The following is a 25,181-nucleotide window of genomic DNA, read 5'->3' as shown; positions in this document are numbered from 1 at the left end:
GATTGTGTGTACAGATGGACTGGCAGTGGGGTGGTTTGTCAGTTTGGCATGACATTATTCATAAATCATCTCACCAGGATGCACCAGTGCAAACACTTCCAAGGTCTATTATTATTCTAGTTTGAGTATACCATTTAATACATTTCTTAAGCCTAATATCCATAAAAAGAGATGAAAATGAAAAGCACTTTTTTATTCAAACTCTCACTTTAATTATTTGTAATTGAAGTAGAATTGCTAAGAAAATGAATGTAAATGAAAGGTTAAACTGTACACTTGACTTTGAATGCTTTGATGGCCGCACACAATTAGCACTCATCACATACTTATCGAACAAAGAGAGCATTTTATCACCTTCCTAAAGAGCTCTTATCAATTCTCGCCTGTCTCTGTGTATAGCCTTTATCGTGACAAAGCTGATAGCTGCTGCTTTTCCTTTGAAACCTCCAGAACCTTCTCTTTTTGAGAAATTAACATATATATAATATTTTAATGTTTTTAATCTTCACAAACCTTTATGCATATGGACTGTGAAGGAAAGTGGAGAGAGGTTATAGAGGACACTGGAGAGGTATCTGTAGGGGGAAGGATGAAGCCTGCTGGGCTCCCTCTGTCGGCCCCTTTGTCCCCATCTGGACTGTGTTTATCAGTCTCAGGGGTCAGTACATAGAGTCACAGTTCTTCTACAAACACCTTTCTATTCTTGAAGATAGAGGTGAGACGCCAGCATCAGGGACTGAGCACATTGTCCATCTAGACATCAGAATTATTCTTTAAACTTGTTTCTGTACTCTATCTATCACCCAAAAATGAAAATTCTGTCATTAATTACTCATCCTCATGTTGTTCCAAACCCGTAAGACCTTTGTTAATCTTTGGAACACAAATTAAAATATTTTTTTATGAAATCCAAAAGCTTTTGACCATGCATAGACAGCAACATAGCTGAAATGTTCAAGGCTCAGAAAAGTAGCAAGGACATTGTTAAAATAGTCCATGTGACATCAGTGGTTCAACCATAATGTTACAAATCTATGAGAGAACAAAAATAATGATTTTATTTAACAATTTCTTCTTTTCTGTCGGTTTTCGACACATTTTATCTTCTCCATTTTATACTGCTCACAGATTTTTTTTATTCGCTGTTTATGGACTTCATCTGAGCATATACATTTGTATTTTGTTCAGTGTCCTATAGCAGAGCTTTGCTGGGATGTTAAGCACTTGAGACGAGACAGTGAGTCAGACACAGTTGCATAATATCAGAGGTCAGAGGTTTAGTCAGACCCACACACCCCTTATCAACACTATAATGTTCACAAATGCACTTGAGTTAAAAATACACACACAGTTCCTCAACATCCGTTTTCTTCTGTCCGTTCCCTTCCCGTTTACTCTCCCCGTCTACCTCACCTAAATGTCTCTGACATTTCTTAATCCCACTGCAGTGTGGTAAAAAATAAACCACTGATTCGATTAACTCTTTAAAGCAATTCAGGGAAAGTGTACAGTACACTCTTAAAAATAAAGGTTCCGAGGGTGTTTTTGAAGTGATGTCATAGAAGAACCATTTTTGGTCCCCCAACGAACCTTTCAATGAAAAGAACCATTTTATAGAACATTCAAAAGCACCCCTTTTAACTATAAAGAATCTTTTCTGCATTTGAAAGGTTCCATGGATGTGCACGATTCTTCATAAAAGCATTGATGCCAATAAAGAACATTTTTTAAGAGTGTAAAAGCCATCTAACTCAATCAAGTCTGTGTTCTTATGAGCCAGTCTTATGAATATTTTCAAAACAACCCAGGCTCATGAAAATAAGTGCCTCTATACAGTTGGTGTCAAAAGTTTACATCCCCCTTTCAAAATCTGCAAAATGTTAATTAATTTAGCAAAATGCATGTTATTGTTTGTTTAGTACTGACCTGAATATGATATTTCACATAAAAGATGTTTACATACAATCCAAAAGCGAAAATAAAAGTTGAATTTATAAAAATTACCCCATTCAAAAGTTTTTTTAGTGATAGTTGTTCATGAGTTCATGAGTCCTGAACAGTTAAACTGTCTGCTGTTCTTTAGAAAAATCCTTCAGGTCCCAGAAATTCTTTGGTGCTCAAGCATTTTTGTGTATTTGAACCGATTTCAACAATGACTGTATGATTTTGAGATCCAACTTTTCACACTGAGGACAACTGAGGGACTCTATTACAAAAGGTTTAAATGCTCACTGATGCTCCAGAAGGAAAAACCATGCGTTTTTCCCTTCAGAGGCTACAGAAGATAGTTACATGTTTGGCCAAGATACAGCTATTTGAAAATCTGGAATCTGAGAGTGCAAAAAACCTAAATATTGAGATAATCGCCTTTAAAGTTGTCCAAATAAAGTTCTTAGACATGCATATTTCTAATCAAAAATTAAGTTTTGACCGATTTGCAGTAGAAACTTTACACATTTTTTTTTAATGGAACATGATCTTCACTTAATATAATGATTTTTGGCATAAAAGAAAAAAAAACTATAATTCTGATGCATTTTTGGCTATTGCTACATATATTCCCATTTTGCAGAAATGTATGGAGGCAAATATTTCCAATGAGCCTACTGTATGTTGGCAAAGCCAGTACATGTTTTATAAAACCACACAGAAACATACAGACCAGTCTGTTCCTGATTGGGATGTCCAGACTGTCTGCTTCACTCCCCCCTGTGGCTCTCACTCCAGACACAAAGGATTTGTCTCACTTTTTCTAACAGCTTTTTGATAACCCTCCACACGCATGAATAAACTGATAGATGTGAGCTGAAGAACAGATTCTAAGCCCGCGAGTGTGTGAACACTATGTGATGGAAAAAATGAAAGGTTGTAAATGAAAGGCAGCTTTTAATTTATTGCCAGAATCGTTATTCTAGATGCTTAACACTGCTTGTGTTTTGATGTTTTAAAATAGTTCCTTTTCCTAACATGCATTTGGTCCCACAACTAGTGCTAAAACGAACACACTAATGTTAGCAAACATCCTCATTCGACCTTCTGCTAAATGGGCCGTGACAATATAAGACTGGTATACTGTCATCGCAACCCGGATTGGTATTGATTAGACCCAGGATGACTGACTAGTGACTGGTTACTCTGTCTGGTTTGTCTGCCTGGCCTAATTAACACAATTAAATGGAAGAGTGCATATTTAAGGGGCACTAAGGTTTTAGGACTGAACATTAAAAGGGTCGGTATGTTTTTAAGACTTAAAAATAGTTTACTCCCATTGGGTGCAACTGATAGTATGGCATTGAATTGATAGTATGGAAGCCCATTTCTGCCACTAATTTAAAAGCAAAAAAAGTAACTGACTTTTTATCTCACAAATTTATCTCAGAATTGCATGATATAAATTTGCAATTGCGAGTTATAAAGTCAGTATTGCGAGATATAAACTGTAAGGTTCTATCTCGCAATTCTGACTTGTTTCTCGCAATTCTTTTTCTGACAATTGTGAGTTAAATTTTGAGGGGAAAAAGGACTGATATGTTCTCAGACTTTTGCAATGAAAAAAATTGCAATGAGAAAAAAAAGTCAGAATTGTGAGTTTTGTGTGAGAATTGCAACTCACAATTAAGAGTTTATATCACTCAATTCTAAGAAAAAAAGTCAGAATTGTGAGTTTGTATCTCGCAATTCTGACTTTTTTCTCAAAACTCTGATATTTCTGAAATTTTCTGTGAGTTAAAAAGTACAATTTTGAGGGGAAAAAAAGACTGATATGTTTATATCTCACAATTCTGACTTAATAACTCGGAATTGGATGAGAAATTTGCATTCCTGAGAAAAACTTTTATTTCTTTAAGACTTTATTTCTCAGAATTGCAAATTTGTCTCCTAATTTTGACTTTGCAAGTTTATATCATGCAGTTCTGAGAAAAAAGTCAGAATTGTGAGCTTATATCTCACAATTTTGACTTAAAAACTCACAATTGTGTGAGAAAATCGCAATTCTAAAAAAAAAAAAAAAAATCTGAGTTGTAGGTTTATGACTTTTTTCTTGCAATTGCGAGTTTATATCTCATATCATATATTCTTTTTTTCTCACTTTTTCTGAATTTTTAGGGTAGGGGCGCTTCTACCTGGAGACTGATTTGGTCCCTCTTGTTGTTTATTTATTTATATATTTATAATAGTTTCACTATTAACTTATACTGATTTTATCCAATGAACGCAAGCTATGCATCATTACCTAATCTCCGGCGGATTATGGCTTCAGACAGTGCAAAATAAAAAGGCACGAAACGAAAGCGATAAAAATATAAGAAAAGCCTGAATTTTGTAAAAAAACGATAGAGTTTGGAGAGGAAAAGGTAAAAATCAATACAAAACAAATAATTTACAGGTTAAGTTAATTTAGAAAAAAACGTTTGGAGCATTTTTTGTTCGTTAAATATAAGTTTTTGATTTTTAAAGTAACGACCAAGCGGCCGGCGGCAGACAATGAGTTGATGTTTGATCAATTTTGCCTCCTCAGATAATCACGACTTAACTAAAATAAATATAGATCTAGGCCTAAAAGAGTTAAAGTATAAAACAACGTTCATTTCAACGTAAAAATAATATAAATGTGCGGTATTAGGCACAAATGCAGTCCTTTGTGCAGCGAGCCGCTTTGCAGGACATGGAGGCGCCAGCGCAATCACTTGCATTTTTGCAGTGGAAACTATTTAAAATATTCCGTCATTTTTGCTCATAAAGGTAAGAGTAAATAACAACAATACAATATCACAATATCAACAAAACTTCATTCTTGCTAGACACTGACTCAGAAAACACAAGCGTTTCAGCGTTTATTTTACATTAATTACCAATAAAACACAGGCGGTGAATATAAACACTTATATTAGTTTAATGTTGAAATTAACATTTTTTTATACCTGAACTCTTTTAGGTTTATAGATTTTATTGTAGGCAAGTCGTGATGATTTGAGAAGGCAAAACTGATCAAACACAGGCTATGATCAACTGGCTGTCTGCCGCTAGCTGCTTGGTCGTTTCTTAAAAAAAAACTAAATCTTATATTGAACGAACAAAAATATGCTCTAAATGTTTTTTCTAAATTAACTTAATAAAAAAAACGAAACAATCATTTTGCCATTACATGCAATTTTGCATGCCTTCACGTTTGGGGGGGGGGCAGTCACAGCATTTAGGGGGGCATTGCCCCACCTTGCCCATGCCTATGTCCGGGCCCGCTCAGAATTGCGAGTTTATATCCCACAATTCTGACAATCGGGTGAGAAAATCGCAATTCTGAGAAACAAAGTCTGAATAGTGAGTTTATCTTGCAATTCTGACTTCATTTCTCAGAATTTTGACTTTGTGTCTCACAATTCTCACTTTGCAGCTTGCAATTACGAGTTTATATATCGCATTTCTGAGAAAAAGTCAGAATTGTGAGTTTATATCTCGTAATTCTGTCCTTTTTTCTCACAATTCTGATATTTCTGAATTTTTCTGACAGTTGTGAGTTAAAAAGTACAATTTTGAGGGAAAATTTTGACTTTATTTCTCAGAATTGCAAGTTTATTTCTTAGAATTACCAGTTTATATCTCACAATTCTGACTTAATAACTCACAATTGCGTGTGAAAATCGCAAATACGAGTGTATGTCGTAAACATTAGTTTAGCCCATTAATGCAAACAGAAATGCTGCTAGGGGAGAATTTTTGTATGGTGCTTTATTCCTATTCCTGAGTCAGGACTAGCAATCATCGTTGTGTCCCTCTCTCTCACATGCTGTAACAGACTCCAGTGATGTGTGTGTTTGTAAGTGTGTAATTAGCATTATGAGAAACACTCACTCTCAACTAGTGCGTAATTATGTGGAAGACGGCCAGTGCTTGTAAACATCAGGTTCATGGTCAGATGTACTTAGAGTCTTTGCAGTTAGTTTGGTGGCATGTCATTCTATTTGAGGAGTTGAGACAATCTCTTACGCAGATGGGATAAGCCTGAATCAATGTCTAATCGTGGTGACTAGGTTAGGAAGTGTTTTACTGCAGCAGTAATTCTTCCTCGTCTGGCAGGTGGCATTTTAATTCAGCATAGAGTTACATAATCAAACGCATGACTTTCACAGAACACAAAAGAAACGTTTAGCAGAATGTCTGAGCTGTGGTCACCTTTCAGTTTCACTGTATGGAAAAGACCAGCTTGGACATTCTGCCAAATAGCTGCTTTTGTGCCAATAAGATCTTTTAAAAATGGTTCTCTGTTCACTGAAAGCTTATTTGAGGAACCAAAAATGGTTCTTAAAGGAATAGTTCACCCAAAAATAAAATTTCTGGGTCAGAAAGCTCTCAAATTTCATCAAAAATATCTTAATTTGAGTTCTGAAGATGAACGAATGTCTTACAGGTTTGGAACGACATGATGGTGAGTAATTAATGACCGAATTTTCATTTTTGTGTGAACTATCCCTTTAAATTCGGAACATTTATTTTTTTTAAAATGTAACAAGGAAACGTTTCATTTTGGAGATAACTATTTTTACAGCAACTTCATCCTCCAGGTATAACCTTCACCATGCATAATAATATGCATATGATTTAGACATCACAGATGGTCTCTGTTGTGTTTGCAGTTTTTGTGTCCATCCCCAAGGTCATTTAGAACAGAAGGTATTATCTAAGAAAGAGAGAACAGAAGAAGGACAAAATGGGTATGAATTAAAAAAAAATAAAAAAAATAGAAGAAATTACATAACACTGGAGCAGATACTCCAAGGTTACCTCAGGTCAAATTAATATAAAGCATGATGGGTTTGTCAGGCTCCACAGAGAGCAATCAATCATGGACAGCCCAATATAGTAAAAACATAAAGGACGCTGGCCGTTTAATTTTAAGCCCTTTTTAGCATGTGCAGTACATCAGTCATCATGTTGTAGTATATGGCACCCTAGTGATTGTCTTTCAGTAATGAAATGACCTTTGTGACCCTGAAATGGCCTCTGTGCGCTAGAGTCAGTGGAATTATATATGATAATTAAATACCAAAACCAACCTGTTTATTTTTGGTTAATGTTGATGTTCCTGAGGCAGTCTTCCTTCAGAGGGCTACCCTGTGGGTACCTCCAAACATTAAAATGTCAGACTCGCTGACATCTGTTCTCCCAAAGCTGCTCTGATATGTGAGTCTAATAAAATTGCAAAATTGGTACATTTCGGAGGATTACATAACACTATTGGGAACGGGCAGGAGGGAGTCAGTCAGTCTAGGACAATGCTGGCGCTGCTAAAAGCAGGCACTGATCTGAAATGTACTTTCACCTTCTGCTTTAATTGTCCTCTGCATAGTCCAGTTTCCACAAATGAGCAGCATGTGTCACTTTCACAAGTGTTAGAGCGCTAATATGTTCATTTTCAGGAATTGCATTCTTTTAATGAAGCTTGTTTTTTGACTAGGATATCTAATCAGGCTTTTTTCTTCAGGACAAATGTATCACCTTGACATTTTGTTTTATGCTCTTGATATGAGAACTAGTCTTTAGTGCAGAATGCAGATCATTCTTTCTGTTAAATTAAATTATTAAGGAGGTGTTTTGAGGTAAAGTCATTGGATCTCATTCAAGATACTTGCCTAAATATTAGTGCTGTCAATCAATTAAAAAAATAACTAATTAATCAATTTTTTTTCCGAAATTAATCGTAATTAATCCCACCTAACATTAAAGATTTAAATATACTTTAATATTGCAATAATTTCACATTCAATCTTAAAATTAATGTAGAAACAACATAAAGACCATATATTTTTAATATTTGTTTAATTGCTTTAGAACTTTGGTTGCTAGTACAGTGCCTTGCGAAAGTATTCATACCCCTCTATTTTTTTTTCCACATTTTGTTATGTTGTTGCTTTATGTTAAACTGCTTTAAATTACATTTTTCCACATCAATCTACACTCCATACACCATAATGGCAAAGCAAAAAACTATTTTGCTAATTTATTAGAAATAAAAAAACTTAAATGATTCCATTGCATAAGTATTCATACCCTTATCTGGGACAGTTGAAATTTAGCTGAGGAGCATTCATATTGCTTGTAGATGTTACTACACTTCGAGTGGCAAATTCAATTGAATGGGTATGATTTGGAAAGGCACGTGTCTTAATAAAAGGTCTAACAGCTGAAAATGCATATCAGAGCAAAAACTAAGCCCTGAGGTAAACAAAAAACTGCCTGTAGAGTTCAGAGACAGGATTGCATCAAGCCACAGATCTGGGGAAGAGTTCAGAAAAAAAAATCCTGCTGCATTGAAGGTTCACAGAAGCATGTAGTCTTTGTTTGCCTTAATGGAAGAAGTTTGAAACAATCAGGACCTCCTGGCCAAACTGAGCAAATGAAAAGTGCTTTAGTTAGATGAACCTGATGGTCACTCTAGTTGAGCTCCATGATCATACATGCAGATGGGAGAAACTTGCAGAAGGACAAACATCACTGCAACACTCCACTGATCTGGGCTTTATGATGGAGTGGCAAGACTCAATCCTCTTCTCAGTGAAGACACATGAAAACACACCTGGACTTTGCAAAGAAGCACCTAAAGGACCCTCAGACTCTGAGAAACAAGATTCTCTGGTTGGATGAGCCTCAATTCCAAGCATCATGTTTGGAGGAAAGCACCTGCAGAGTACCTTCCCAAAAGTAAATTGTGCTGGTAGCAGCCTCATGCTGTGGGACTGAGGGACTCGTCAGAGTAAAAGAAAAGCTGAATGCACCAAAATATTGAGATAGCCTTAATGAAAACCCAGAGCATTCAGAACCTAAATGACTGGGCAGAAGATTCACCTTCCAACAGAACAATGACCCTAAGCACAGAGCAAGAGTGACTTATAGACAACTCTGTGAATGTCCTTGAGCTTGAACCCAATCAAACATTTCTGGAGAAACCTGAAAATGTCTGCCAGACCCCATCCAAACTGACAGAGCTTGAGAGGTGAAGAGGTGTGGCAAAACAATGGCATATGATTGCCAAATGCTGATGTGCAAATCTTATTGCATCATACCCAAAAAGACATGAGGCTGTAAAGGTGCTTCAGCTAAGTACTGAGTTAAGGGTGTGAATACTTGTGAAATGTACAGTTTTTAAATTTTTGATAAAATACGAAGTTGTGACAATTCTGTTTTGCTTTGTCATTATGGTGTATGGAGTGTGGATTGATGTGGAAATAAAGTATTTGAAAACAGTTTAACATATGGCAGCAACATAACAAAACCTGAAGAAAATGAATACTTTCGCAAGGCACTGTATGAGCCACAGCAGTAACGTACTGCTAGTGCTAGTATCTGATTTTAAAGTATATTACTGAATATAAAAAATTAAGTAACCAGCAATATTAATTTATCAGTTGTTGTTTGTCATTGTACAAGTACGATGGTTGGTCGGTGTATTTGTCCTGGTATTTGTCCAACAAAATGCAGTGTCATCAGAAGAAATTTTTCTGTATGCGTTTCATGAGGCTTATTGTGTGTGAATTGCTTTTTAAAATATATTTATGAATGATTTAATAGATCTGAACAACAAAGTGAGCATCATGTTATTGACCCAGAAGCAATGATAATCCTGAAGCCATTTACAGTAATGTAAGAAATTCTGCAGCTCAGCATCGGTTTTGCTTATTGTTCACACACCATTCTCACATTTACCTCCCACTGCTGCTGACTATTGTGTGTTTTTTCCAGCTTGGCTTCCTGTCACCATGGAGACACCTCAGTGCCACAATGCCTCTGTCTCATTACGGATTCTTCCCAAACATCCTGGAAGTGATGTCTGGTCTTGCCTGACAATGTGAGTGTGTGATCGAGAACAAGATAGAGGGATAAGCTAAGCTAAAGGAGAGAGTATTCAATCAATTCTGAATACTATTGAACAATGCTGGTAATGATTTCTCAAACATGCACACGTTGCTGGCCACAAATGCTCTTTTCGTTTCAATGAAATTATTTGCTTTGCTGAAAAAGTGTGACCTAGTTCAGTAAAGAGGGTCTCAGAGTGCAAACCCCCCGTTCCACAAAATCTGCATAATGGGTCGACCCAGCCTGCTTTTCTGAATAAAACTACTGTGTATCTGAAACTGTTTCATCTGCCACTGGACAATACTCTCAGTCAGTGGTTCACATGCCTGATTCACATGCTGGCATGTGAGCTGATCTGGAAGCAGTTCAGTTGTTTGCTTTTTCATACGAAAAAAGAAAGCAACAAAACAAGCTGATTTTAATCCAGACTTGTTTTAGCCCACTTGAATCTTGAATCTTAGCCATGCTATTTGTGCTGTTTCAGTGATAGATACTGTATATGGGCCATTCTACAGAATTAGTCCAAAGTCAGAGTTGGGAACATCTTGACAAAAATTTCATTGTGTGTATGCAAATTGTATAATATCCAAGGTACACATTTTTAGTGTAACATCATGCAGTTAATTCTCATATTGTATTTTCAGAAAGTTTTGGAATATTTACCCTCTCCCCAAATTTGTCACTACTGAAACACAGTAATAATAATTTAATTAGAAGGGTTATATAGATCTCTTAAGATTTTGCTTACATCTAGATTGAATTTTTTTTTTTTGCTATTTTATAAAAAAAAATCAGAGGTAAATCCATAACAATTAAATTTGTAACAATATTTCAAGTGTAATTCATGAGATTTGTTGTATTTTAATCTAGTTTTCCTTTGTAAAAGGCAAAAAAGTTGATCATACTGATTTCAAAGTTATGGATTCATTAGTTTGAATATACATTGTACCAAACACTATCATAACATCTTAGTTGATAATTCAGTATAGTTTATTTTGACAAATCATCCCATGTTTCGTTCGTCACTACACATTACATTACAACATTTTTACATACTAAAACACTAAAATTGCATAACTGTACTACATTTTTGTTTATTTCCCCCAAATGTGAGAATTATGTGTTTCCCTTTTCCCGTTTCGGTAGTGACAGTTCTATGGGATAACACCCAAAAAATAATTTTAGGTACTTTTGAACCTTGCTTAAAGATTAGCTAGCACAGTTCTAAACAGTTGTACACATATGAAAACTAAATGTTATGGAATAACTCACAAAAAAGTGTGCTTAATTGCAGGAAAAAGGTGAAGGAAAAAGTCACACAGATTTTTCAGATTTTGAACACATTTACCTCAAAATGATTGGGCCTATCTACTCACACCTTGTAGCTATGAGAGCGAGGGACACAGGAATATTTCCTGACTGTAAATGTATGGGTTTAGTTAAAATCAGTCTCCGCCAATAGAGACAGAGCATATTTAGGCCACGCCCACACCAGGAGGAAAAACAATCCAACGCTCTCCATTGACTTTGTATTGTGGGACGCTGCCTCCTTGTCAACCTACGTTTTTATAAGATGTTGACCCCCCCCCCCAAAAATAGCGTTTAGGGCATTAAAGATCTTAGGATAGAAGTATTTGGCTGAGATACAACTATTTGAAAATGTGGAATCTGAGGGTGCCAAAAAAAATAAATAAAAAAAATAAAAAATATTGAGAAAATCGTCTTTAAAGTTGTCAAAATGAAGTTCTTAGCAATGCATATTACTAATCTAAAATTAAGTATATTTACAGTGGGACATTTACAAAAAATCTACATGAAACATAATATTTTATTATATATAATTACTTAATACCCTAATGATTTTTAGTATGAAAAAAAAAAGATAATTTTGATGCAATGTATTTTTGGCATATTTACAAATATACCTGTGCTACTTAAGACTGGTTTTGCGGTCCAGGGTCACAAATGTCAACTCTTTGAAATTGTTACATTTAATACAAATCCACTAATTTCATAATTTCATAATTTACAAAGAAAATATAAAATAAATACTTTTGAACTTCACTTTTGAAAAGAATGAAAAAGATGCTTTAAAAAAAACACAAAAACTATTTCAATACCATTTTCTTAAGTTGAAATTTAGGGGTTAGGGATTGGGACAGCCACCTCCCAATTGAAAGTACCCACTAAATGATGATTTTATATATATTAAGCTTAAAAATATTAACAATATTTTGGAACAGCAGAATTTCCCATACAGGCAATAGTAAGCAGCTCAGTTTACTTGAGTTTGCTCTTTGCAGCACTTTAAAGCCTCTAGCAAGTAACAAAATAAAAAGATTAAATGTTTAGCGTGAAAATACACTCTTGGAAAGAAAGGATCTGGCAACTAAAATGTTCTTCACACTGTGAAACCCCTCTTTATTTTGAAGAGTGTAGCTTGTATTGGCATCACTGCTCCCCCTGTGGTGGCCTTCTGCTACTGCATCCTTTTGCATCACTACTGATGATGTCATACTCTTCTGTCCTTCCCTCTCCTTGTTTGTTTACATTTGCTTCCAGATAAATGACTGATATGTTAAACCAGCAATCATCGTTTCTGTAGATCAATATTGTTAACAATTTGACTTTAGGTATAGTATGCACTTGAAATCTGTATATGAAATGTGACAAAAAATGCTGTGATGTAAATGATGATTCGAGCCAGATGTATTGTAATCCAGGTGGGACTGTGTTCAGACCTCCTGGAGAAAGCGTCTGCGGCGCAGCTGAGGGCCAATGGCGCAGGACTAATCCTGGTTGTCTTAGCAACCGGCCAGCTGCTCCCTGTCTCCTGTCTCCTCATTTTTCTGTTTGACTTTTGTACTAATCACTGTCTTTTCATATTCATCACACATATATACTTAATGCCCTCATTCTAGCACATCTGTGGTTTTGGAGAGCTAATCTCAGTGCAGCTGTGACTCATTTCATAGGAGCTGGACGTGATAATATTCAGTTCGATTTTCCCAAACCCCTCAGAAATAAGAATACATTTGTAAATAAAATTCATTTTATTTACAGCAGGCAGTCATGCATCTGGCCACTTGAGCAGCGTGTTCCTGGGTTTATAGGGTCACAGAACTCACTTCTCCATTGTGAATAATTGCCATCTGAGTTTTTTTACTGAGGTGATATGTACATTTATTTTTACAGACATCCACATGAGAAACAATTGCTGTCTGAATAGTACGGTGGCCGAGAGAGCTCAACGCGCTGCAACTTAAGAAAACACACGCAAACAGAAAAAAAAACGACAACAAATAAAAAAAAAAAAAACATCATCAGTTTGACAACACATGCGCTGCAAATCCTCGCAACGCAAACACAAATACGGAAATGCTGCAAACACACACAAAAAAAAACGCTGCAAATAGCACGGAGCACAACGGAAATGTTTCAGGGGGACCTCAAAAAGTGACGAACCCATCTGGGACCTGATTATTTGTTCAGTGGCTGTTGGTCAGAGCAGAGGTGTTGGTCTTAGCAATGCATATTACTAATCTAAAATTAAGTATATTTATGGTAGGAAATGCACAAAATATCTTCATGGAACATGATATTTCCTTAATATCCTAATGGTTTTTAGCAATAAAAAACATCAATAATTTTGACCCATACAATGTATATTGTTACATGCTATTGTTACAAATATACCTGTGCTACTTAAGGCTGGTTTTGTGGTCAGGGGTCACAAATGTCACAATCAACTCTTTAAAACACGTAAATCCAGTAATTGATTTAGAAGTGTTTGACAATTAGATTTTTGTTTTTATGTTGAAAAACCTGGTACAAAAGACAAAAAAAGCTTCCTAAATATGAAAAATGGCTCTAAAAATGCTCTATTCTTAAAGCATTTTTTGGATACATGTATTTTTAGAAACATTTTAACAGGTTTTAACAGATTGTTAACTGGTTTTTACTATAAATGATCTGGTTTTAGCTTGGTTTTTAAAATTGTACCTTTTTTAGTTCTTTACTGAATCAGCTGGTTTTAAGCTGTTTTTGTATTAAATCAGCTGGTTTTACTTGGTTTTAGCTGTAAACAACATGTTAAACCATGCTAACAACATGCAAATCGCATTAAAAACATGCTAACAACATGCTAATCGTGTCAAATTATGCTAACAACATGTTATCAACATCTCTCTAATCTATCTAAACTTTAAGCTTTTACAACTGCTTCAAACTTTCAGGCTAGGCTTTCTCAAGCCAACTTCAAAGTTTGTTTTCAAACTTTACTCATCCAGTTGAACAATATAATGGCGTTAATGAGAAAACTAATTTTAAAAAGTAACTAAACAACTCATACACTTAGATATAACCACTTTATGTCAAAATAAGACTTAAAGGCACAACATGTAAGTTTTTGCTAGAGGGCGCATATTCAAAACAAACAGAGAAACAAAGGCGTAGTTTGATGATTCCGTGATTGAGTGTGGAATCATAGGAGTTGTTGTGGGGTTGAAAGTCGTGGAAGAGAGAAACGAGGACGCTGGTGTGATTGCTAATGAAGGACGAGTGCGACATGGCTGGAAAGCAGCGGAGCTTTTATTATGCCACAGTCGGCTGCTGCTTCTTCTTCCGGTCATGCGTATGTGAGATAAAACAGTGCTGTTCTATCATACTAGATACATTTGAGTATGGTGAATGTTTAGTTATTATGCTACTGTAGTGCGTTTGTCCGCTGTCTAATAAAACTCATAACATATTAAAGTGTTTTTGGGGTTTCCATGTTTCCTACAAATTTAAACCGGAAAACCGAGGGTGTTATGATGTCATTGGCAGGCGACGCAATGACATTACACTAGTTAAAATAGCTTATTTCTCTGGATTTAAACATTGAATATATATTGTTTTGGTTTTAGTCCATATTGTGCTTTAAAAAAACATGAAAACATGATCTGTAGGAGTTCTTAGTGAGTAATCAACTTGGTGAAATTTAAAGTAAATCTATGTGTCTGTGACCAATATTTACTGAGCTTGATTATCCAAAAAATTAAAAGTTAAAGGGTTAGTTCACCCCAAAATGTAAAATAGCCCATTATTTACTCATCCTCCATGCAAGTGTATATGACTTGCTTCTTTCAGACAAATTTATATGAAAAGTTATATAAAAAATGATCCTGGCATTTACAAGCTTTATAGTGCGTTCACACCAAACGCAAATTTAATTATTAGTGTGACTAGATTACATGCAAAGTCAATGCAAAGGCGCGAATAGAAACGAATTCACGCTGGGCGACGTGAATGGCGGCACGTTTGCCGCAAACGTGTGATATTAACCTCAATCACGTCTTCCGCACAAGTTCAAAAATTTCAACTCTAGCGGAAAATTCGCAGGACGCATTCTCGCGCAAGCCAATCAGTGAAGAGCTTATTGACATGTCTGGTTGTATCTGAAAATGGATGAGCGCATTATTGTTGCCGTCCGCGGGCACCCTGAAATCTACGATACTACAGACAAGTATTTCTCTTTAACAGTCCAATGTCCAATACAGTGCATCCATCCATAATAAAAAGTGCCTCACACGGCTCCAAGGGGTGAATAAAGGCCTCCTTTAGCAAACTGATGCGTTTTTGTTAGAAAAATATCCATATTTAAAAACAAACCAGCATTTTACAGGAGCAAAGGAAGCAACGTTTCCTTAAAAAGGAAAACCTGTCTCCTCTTGGTTTATATCGAACGCGGTCACGTTCATACACTTGCTTTGGGCTGATGAAGAGAAACATCTATGCAATTCTAAAGCGTAAAAAATGCCAGGAAAATGTTAAATATAACTGATTGGATTCATCTGAAAGAAGGAAGTCATATACTCCTTGGATTCCTGGAGGGTGAGTAAATTATGGGCTAATTTTCATTTTTTGGTTAACTAACCCCTCTTAAAAAGAACATAAGTTCACAAATTAAAATATATAGTTTAAATTGTTACTGCCTTGAGTTATTATTTTGAAATAAGAATAATTAAAGGAGGAGGAGGGGTGGTATGTAAAGATATCATTGTGTGTAACCTCATGTTTTCGCAGCTGTGTTCCTCATCTGTCTTTGATATAATATTCAGCATATTTTTCCACATACACATGCTTCACATTTCTCCTCGGGCCTCAACACAAGAATCCATTTTTCTCCTCCTCTATTCCCCAAGATGGCCGTATATGCATGTTTGTATGAGAGAGAGAGCCTTGTAGCCTGCAGTCACTGCATCCGTCTCTCCGATGCCCTGGCTGAGACGAGAAGACGTGGGTTGCATACTAACAGGCGCCTGCCTGACAAACCTGAGTACGGGTTAAGACTGCTTGATGTGTGAGGAGCTCTCAAAGCCGGCAGTCATTTTGAAGACGGTGGCAGATGTGGGCGGTTATGCATGTATTCTGAAAGCCCGTCTGTGTGTAGCCCGTTACATAACAAGGATTTCATCAGCACGGCAGTAAACAGCTGAGTGGAAGGAGGAAAGTGTGTGTGTGTGTGTGTGTGTGTTTGCAGAAGGGGATGGAGGGGGTTGAGTTGAGGTTGCAGTGCGATGGATGGAGAGGGTGCTTGTCTTGCCGAGGGTGGGGGTGGTCAAACAATCTGGGACAGACAGCCCATGTGATCGTCGCCATGGAGACAGGACGAGCTCAAAGGCGAGCATAGTTGCTCACAGCATTTAGTTGCATATGAGTGCGTTTGTTTATGTGCACTAACATTCATTTTTCTGATGTCGATAAAGAGACCAGCTCAGTGTGTGTGTGTGTGTGTGTGTGTGTGTTAAGTAGCTTCACAGGATTATAGGCCTATTCAAAAAGCCTTTCTGTGGAGCTGGACTTTAATCACTGCCAGGCATTTTTGCTTGTTTGCACTTTCATTTGGAGAGACATCTTGAAATGTGGAACTGAAGAGGATGTGCACTGCAAAATCCTGTTTTAAATGTGCTGTGAAAAAGAGTGTGAAATAGAGTTGGATGAGTCAGGGTTTTTCACAGATCTGCAATATGGTTTGGACTGCAGTGTTAGGTCAGTACTCTCATCAGACCCAGTGTGTCTCAAAAATCAATTGATGATGTGATGTGAAAGGCAGCCGAGAGGAAAAAAATGGGAGCTCCAAAAACAAAACATGCAGTATGTAACCAGGGGGTAAATGTTTCGAAACTGAAAGCTTTCAATTGATGTATGGTTTGTTATGATAGGACAAGTTTTGGCTGAGATACAACTATTTGAAAATCTAGAATCTGAGGGTGCAGAAAAATCTAAATATTGATAAAGTTCTTAGCAATGCATATTACTAATCAGAAATTAAGTTTTGATATATTTACAGTAAGAAATTTACTAAATATCTTCACAGGACATGATCTTAATTTAACATCCTAATGATTTTTGGCATAAAAGAATATTCGATCATTTTGTCCCTCTATCTCATAGAAACAATGTGTAAATAGACCCTATATTTTTTAGGTAAATTGTTTTTTAAAAGTCTGAAAATCTGATTAGCATATTTGAGTTAGGCTCAAAAGTATCTAAAATTGTCATTAAACCAAAACATGTCATCATTGTTTCGGTAGTGACAAAAGGGAACACATAATCATTTACACATATTTAGTACAGTTACACAAATCTTTACTATTTTAGTATGTTTTAGTATGCGAGCTAAAATTCTGTAATCTATTGTGGTTACTACCAAAACATTACTTTCACTATCGAAACATGGGATGTTTTGTCAAAAATAAAGTATACTGAATTATCAAATTAGATGTTATGATAGTGATTGGTTCAATGTATATTTAAACTAATGAATCCTTAACGACGAAATCAGTATGATCAACTTTTTCCTATTTAAAGAAAGATTGGATTTACAATATAACAAATCTCATAAATTATACTTGAGATATTGTTAAAATTGAAACTTTAAAAACGTTTCAATAAAATAGCAAAAAAAACAAAAAAAAACAAAAACATATTCACAAGGTAGATGTAGACAAAATCTTAATAGGTCAATATAGCCCTTCTTATTAAATGATATATTATTGTGTTTCAGTAGTGACAAATTTGGAGAGAGGACAAATATTCCAAACCTTCTGAAAATACAATATGAGAATTAACTGCACAAGTACTACAAATAAATACAAAATTTTCTATTTTTCAAGATGTTTCCAACTTTGACTTTGAACCAATTCTGTAGAATGGCCCATATTATATATTCAAAAGTTTTATCTGGTTCACTGTGGATCAGTCATTGTTATCATTGTTCTATCTGCCCCTAAGCTTTAGTAGCAAACCAGACTGTCAGTGAGATCTAACCTATCTATTAGGACAATCTCATGTGGCATGTACACAGTGAGTTTTGTTGGATTTCATCTCCCTCTGCTGGTGAAAATAGCTTTCGACACATCATAAATAGATGCAAGTGACTCATAACAGGTTCCAAACAAGATATACAGGTGGCATGATAATTACCATGAAACAGGGGATCTGAAAATGGCTGGACCCATTTTCCTTTTTTATTTATTTTATTTCTCTTTTGCTCCTTAACTCTCTCTGTATACATTCTATTGTTTTAACTTTCCTAAATAGTAAATCCTGATTACATTGTGAGAAGTATCACTTAAATCATTAATGATCTGAAATTTCAAAATTGGAAAACAATGTCACTTGATTTATTTTGCCACACTGTTAGGGTTTACTATTGGGGCACACCATGACATGAAAACATTGTAGATTCCAGTCTATTTCTCTGGGGAAAAAAGACGCATTTCTGTTTGAAATGTCATAGCCTTGTAACTAATCTGTCCTTGTTTTGAGTGTTGTGGGTTGGTAGATCGATCGAGGGGTGACTGGACTCCAAACCATTATAGTGCAAATTGAATTTGCTTTGTTTTCTTATATGGGGTAACAAAACAACTTGTTCTCTTCATGGGCAGCTGTGAGGTAACAATTAGGCTTTATTCACCTTAGTTATCGCTGCTTGGAACTATATTTGTGTCTGAAAGCTGTGACAACGTATGTCTAAGGAAAACATTTATTATATATAATAATAATAATAATAAAAATTTAATTATAAAACAGGATTAAATTTTACAAAATTATTTGCACATAATACTTGTGATAATTAATTTCAAATGGTAAAACTGAGCTATTCCTTACAAAAAACATTCAGATGTCCTTATAATCATTCATGTCCATTAGCAGCTGTTAACTGCTTTCTTATGGGAAATGTAGTGCACTCCATCTGCTCCTTTTGCAGATAATTCCTCATGAAGAGCCCTGTGGCTGCAGGTCTGAGTGGTCATCAGGGATCCCTCTCACTCCTTCTTCCCAAACCCCACACAGGCAGTTCGCTCGAGGGAGGTGTGGAGCGAAAACCACTTCTAATTTTCGAGTAGCACTGCTTTGGCTGTCTGACTGTACTTGCCCTGCCAGTCTCCTGAGCATGAGTCTCACCATTACCTGGTTAGCCCAAGCGATGCCCAATGCAGGAAGCACCTTACTGCCCACCAGCCTGTGTATGATACATTATAAACAGCTTATTATAGCGCATCTGAAGCTCAAAATATGAAATGAGCTGAGGCAAGAACTAGTATGTGAACCCAATGGAATTAAGTATTGGAAGTAAGTATTCTGCATTAATTGGTTAAAACATGTAATCTAAAAGTATAGAAAAACACAATATGCTTAAAGAAGTTGTTCACTTCCACAACAAAAATTTACAGATGATTTACTCACCCTCTTGTCATCCAAGATGTTTATGTCTTTCTTTCTTCAGTTGTGAAGAAATTATATTTTCTGAGGAAAACATTTCAGGATTTCTCTCCATATAGTGGACTTCTATGGTGCTCCTGAGTTTGAACTTCCAAAATGCAGTTTAAATGCAGGTTCAAATGGCTTTAAGCTATCCCAGACAAGGAAGAAGGGTCTTATCTAGCGAAACAATTGGTTATTTTCTAAAACAAATGTACAATTTATATACTTTTTAACCACAAATGCTCATCTTGTCTAGCTCTGTGTATTCTGGTTCAAGACAGTTGTAGAAAAACTCCCATCTAATTTTCTCCTCCAACTTCAAAATCATCCTACATAGCTGTTTTACCTTTTTTGTAAAGGCATCTGACCTTCTTTGCACATTTACTTTCTGCAGCGATGCAGGGCAATTTTGAAGTTGGAGGAGAAAATGAGATGGGGGTTTTTCGACATACCCTAACTGTCTTGAACCAGAGTGCACAGAGTATGCATGCGCATCGCAGAGCTAGACAACACGAGCATTTGTGGTTAAAAAATGTATAAACTGTACCTTTTTTTTTTTTTTTTTTTTTTTTTAGAAAATAACCGATCCTTTACTAGATAAGACCCTTCTTCCTCGGCTGGGATTGCTTGAAGCCCTTTGAACCTGCATTTAAACTGCATTTTGGAAGTTCAAACTCGGGAGCACCATAGAAGTCCACTATATGGAGAGAAATCCTGAAATGTTTTCCTCAAAAACCATAATTTCTTTACAACTGAAAAAAGAAAGACATGAACATATTGGATGACAAGGGGGTGAGTAAATTATCTGTAAATTTTTGTTCTGGAAGTGAACTAATCCCTATATTTTATGTGTTCAATAAAAGATTCATTAGATTAAGCACATTGTGTTTTTCTATACTAAGCAGTTTGATCAGATGGCATTTTAATAATGCAGAAAACCATCCAATTCTAGTGGGTTCACATACTTTTTCTTGCCACTGTATAATGGGCCATTTTGCTGCTGGCTAAACTGGCACAAACCCACTCACCCATAGTCGCACCTTCCTGGATTTGGTCCGTCCACAACATCTGTAACCTGGAGCAGAGAAATAACATAAGAACATTTTTGTTATTTAAAGTGATAGTTTACACAAAAAAATAAATTCTGTCATTATTTACTCATCCTCATGTTGTTTCAAACACATAAGAGCTTTGTTCATCTTCAGAACACAAATTAAGATATTTTTGATGAAATTCGAGAGCTTTCTGACCCTGCATAGACAGCAACGAAACGTTCAAGGCCCAGAAAGGAAGTAAGGAGATCGTTAAAATAGTCCATGTGAAATCAGTGATTTATTGTTGAAAAATTGTTGAATAAAGGTGTTATTTTTGTTTTCTTTGCACACAGAAAGTGTTCTCGTAGCTTCATAAAATTATGGTTGAGCCACTGATGTCACATGGATTATTTTAACAATGTCCTTGCTACCTTTCTGGGCCTTAAACGTGTCAGTTGTGTTGCCGTCTATGCAGGGTCAGAAAGCTCTCGGATTTCATCAAAAATATCTTAATTTGTGTTCCGAAGATAAACGAAGGTCTACGGGTTTGGAACGACATGAGGGTGAGTAGTTAATGACAGAATTTTCATTTTTGGCTGAACTATCCCTTTAAATTCAAATTACAAGATTTATAGCATTCGCAGAGCATATTGTATAGTATTTCTAATTAGGGGTTAGAAATGAGATGGTGGTCTAACCTGGTTGACGCAGACTACAGGCGCACCATATTCATGACTCAGGCGGTGAAGTATATTGGAAAAGGCCAGCAAGTGGCGTGACCTCTCTATAGCCTCATCAGCCTGGAACTCACTGCGAAACAGAGCCGCCACAGAGTCCACCACCAGCAGTCTGACCAGCCCTCGCTTCAGCAGCACGGGCACACGCTGAGACACGCACGCCTGCAGAGCCTCCTGCTCACATATCAACCAGGGTTATGAGCTTTCTGATGGTTATTAACTTTATAAGAGGAATGTTTGGCAGTCTTACCAGGTCAGCTGCATGCTCAATGTAGATGTTGTCGCTAAAACGCAGACTGCGGATCAGAGCTGGTGGCAGATCTGGTCTGAGCCGGGGCTGCTGGACAATGAGTTGCCGTAGTCGTTTGATAGGGAAAGAATCCTCAGTGCAAATATAAACAGCTCCTGTTGAATTATCATATAAAATGGGATTTAAAGGGATAGTTCACACCAAAATACCAAAATAAAAATTACCCCATGATTTACTCACCCTTAAGGCATCCGAAGTGTATAAAGTTGAGGTCAAACATCTTTCAGAATCTGCAAAATGTTCATTATTTTACTAAATAAGAGAGATCATACAAAATGCTATGTAATTGTTTATTTAGTACTGACTTGAATAAGATATTTCACATAAGAGATGTTTACATATAGTCCACAAGAGAAAACAATAGATGAATTTATAAAAATGACCCGATTCAAAAGTTTACATCCACTTGATTCTTAATACTGTGTTGTTTTGTTGTTGTTTTTTTTTGTTTTTTTTTTAGTGATAGTTGTTCATGAGTCCCTTGTTTGTCCTGAACAGTTAAACTGCCTGTTGTTCTTCAGAAAAATCCTCCAGGGTTGACTGTACAATGACTGTATGATTTTGAGATCAATCTTTTTACACTGAGGACAACTGAGGGACTCATATGCAACTATTACAGAAGGTTCAAACGCTCACTGATGCTCCAGAAGGAAAGACCATGCATTAAGAGCCGGGGGTGAAAACTTTTGAACAGAATGGAGATGTGGACATTTTTCTTATTTTGCCTAAATATCATATTTTTTTCATTTAGTACTTCCCTTCAGAGGCTACAGAAGATAGTTACATGTTTCCCAGAAAACAAAATAAGTAAAATATCTTATTCAGGTCAGTACTAAATAAAAAATGACATGCATTTTGTATGATCCCTCTTATTTTGGTAAAATAATTAACATTTTGCAGATTATGAAAGGGGGGTGTAAACTTTTTACCTCAACTGTATGACTTTCTTCTTTCAGACGAATTTTTTTTTTTTTTTTTAAATGTCCTGACACTTCCAAGCTTTATAATAGCAGTGAATAGGCATTACGTTACCTTACATTACACCACTCTCTCATCAAGGTGCGTCGACAGTTAGCGGAATCTAGAGATCTAAATACTGATATTGTTTGTACACAAAAGCATCGATACGATTCACTTCAGAAGGCTTTATTAACCCTCTGTGTGGAGCTGTGTGGACTACTTTTTATGATGGATGGATGCACTTTTTTGGACATTCACTGCCATTATAAAGCTTAAAAGAGCCAGGACATTTTTCTTTATTTATATCTTCGATTGAAAGTCATATACACCTAGGATGGCTTGAGAGTGAGTAAATCATAGGGTAATTTTCATTTTTGAGTGAACTATTCATTTAATACAGCAAAAGCTCTCCTTCTAAACTATTAATCTCAAGTTGCCAGTTTCAGAAGAGGTTTCAAACTACTCAGTGCATTTTTGATAGCTGAAATGTCAGCAATCTATAGCAGTGGTCCTCAACCAGGAGCAGAGGCCCATTTGGGGACCTCAGAAAATTTCCAAGCGGGCCTCAATAGTTCATGTCCCTTTACCTGAATTCAACCCTCCGTTTTCTTGAGGATACTGGACAGACAGGCAAAGCTGCAAACAGAACTGAGTTTTTCCAGCAGCACTCTCGCCTGCCAGCTCTGTTATTCCTCGTAAGGGGAGACCACCACGCATCAGACCGTCCAGAATGGGGCAGGCAAAAGAGAGCCTGTGTCCGGCCTCCAAAACAGGACATTCTCCCCGGATCAGCTGTAAAGCTGAGAATTATTAAAACATTAGTTTGGCTTCAAAGGTAGCTGATTCTCACAAGATTATTACATTTATTTGAGATGAATGAATTAAATACACTGAGGACATCTGAGGGACTCATATGCAACTATTACTCAAGGTTTAATGCATGGTCTTTCCTTCTGGAGCCTCAGTGAGCATACTGATGCTCCAGAAGGAAAGACCATGCATTAAAGGAATAGTTCACTTTCAGAACAGAAATTTACAGATAATGTACTCACTCCCTTGTCATCCAAGATGTTCATGCCTTTCTTTCTTCAGTCATAAGGAAATTATGTTTTTTGAGGAAAACATTTTAGGATTTCTCTCTATATAATGGACTTCTATGGTCCCCCGTGTCTGAACTTCCAAAATGCAGCTTTAAAGGGCTCTAAACGATCACAGCCGAGGAAAGAAAGGTCTTATCTAGCAAAACGATTTAGATTTTTATTTTCTAAAAAACAGTTACCATTTGTATACTTTTTAAGCTCAAATGCTCATCTTGTCTATCAAAGTGTGTACTCTAAACAGAGTACACACTTTGATAGACAAGATGAGCATTGGAGGTTAAAAAGTATTTAAATTGTAAATGTTTTTAGAAAATAACTGATCGTTTCGCTAGATAAGACCCTTCTTCCTCGGCTGGGATCATTTAGAGCACTTCGAAGCTGCATTTATACTGCATTTTGGAAGTTCAAACTCAGGGGCACCATAGAAGTCCACTATATGGAGAGAAATCCTGAAATGTTTTCCTCAAAAAACATTTCTTTACGACTGAAGAAAGAAAGACATGAACATCTTGGATGACAAGGAGGTGAGTACATTATCTGTAAATTTTTGTTCTGGAAGTGAACTACTCCTTTAAGAGCTGGGGGTGAAATCATTTGAACAGAATGGAGATGTGGACATTTTTCTTATTTTGCCTAAATATCATATTTTTTCATTTAGTACTTCCCTTCAGAGGCTACAGAAGATACTTACATGTTTCCCAGAAAATAAAATAAGTTAAATATCTTCAGGTCAGTACTAAATAAAAAATAACATGCATTTTGTATGATCATTAACATTTTGCAGATTATTAAAGGGGGATGTAATTTGAGATGAATTGATTAAATGAATGAAAAAATGGTACTTTAGTGGTTCAAAAATAAACGAAGCCCTATCCCACCTGTGACTGGCTTAGATTTGCGGACAGTAGCCGCTACAGCATTATGCAGGCGCTGAACATCAGTCTTTGACAAGCGCGTCAGTCTCTGCAAATCTGGACCAGAGACACAGAGGATCTCTTTGGCTGACCTAAAATTGGCTGAACAATAAAATAAAACGACATTAAACATTACGCGAACTAACATGACATCTAAGTGTACTTAAAGTGGATTTCTCGCCAACCTTTTTTAACAGCAGCAATAATCCTTGGGTTCAGATCAAGCTGTTCCCACTCCATCACCTCTCGTGAATCTCCATTTAAACAGTGTAAGGTTAATAAAATAACGTTTAATTATTCTTTCAACTCACTAAAACTATCTGCACACATTTTGAAGAGCACAACATTTACTTCCCGGTCAGTATGTCATAAACTCTGTCAAAATCAAAGTCTTTATTTTTTTTTTTAACCTAGCGGTGTTTATATCAGAACAGACGAGCGATTACAAATATAAACCATACAAACCATATTCGTTTTATCAAGCCAATAAGAGAAAGAGCACATTAGCGTATCGGCTAAACAAC

At 36.2% G+C, this 25,181-nt stretch overlaps 1 protein-coding gene across 1 annotated transcript; it reads right to left on the bottom strand.

Moving 5' to 3' along the window:
- Positions 1 to 18,892: 18,892 nt before the first annotated feature.
- xrcc3 (X-ray repair complementing defective repair in Chinese hamster cells 3) lies at positions 18,893 to 25,170 on the bottom strand. Its single transcript, XM_073816994.1, has 7 exons — positions 24,843 to 25,170; positions 24,622 to 24,759; positions 23,231 to 23,443; positions 21,624 to 21,778; positions 21,335 to 21,547; positions 20,631 to 20,677; positions 18,893 to 19,360 (listed from the first exon to the last, which is right to left on the bottom strand). Exons 1-7 carry the CDS (start codon positions 24,895 to 24,897, stop codon positions 19,114 to 19,116), a joined length of 1,068 nt encoding a protein of 355 aa, XP_073673095.1. The 5' UTR covers positions 24,898 to 25,170; the 3' UTR covers positions 18,893 to 19,113.
- Between the last annotated feature and the right edge of the window lie 11 nt (positions 25,171 to 25,181).

The sequence above is a fragment of the Garra rufa genome, chromosome 13 (assembly GCF_049309525.1).
Source record: "Garra rufa chromosome 13, GarRuf1.0, whole genome shotgun sequence".
NCBI classification, from domain to species: domain Eukaryota; kingdom Metazoa; phylum Chordata; class Actinopteri; order Cypriniformes; family Cyprinidae; genus Garra; species Garra rufa.
Note: the sequence above shows the minus strand (reverse complement) of the source record. Positions and strands in the feature narration are given on the sequence as shown.

Coding starts and splice junctions, on each gene's coding strand:
- xrcc3 (XM_073816994.1), bottom strand. CDS start 24,897: ATGGAGTGGGAACAGCTTGATCTGAACCCAAGGATTATTGCTGCTGTT. Junction 23,444..24,621: donor CAAATCTAAGCCAGTCACAG/GTGGGATAGGGC, acceptor AATAATTCTCAG/CTTTACAGCTGATCCGGGGA. Junction 21,779..23,230: donor AAACGGAGGGTTGAATTCAG/GTAAAGGGACAT, acceptor ATAATTCAACAG/GAGCTGTTTATATTTGCACT.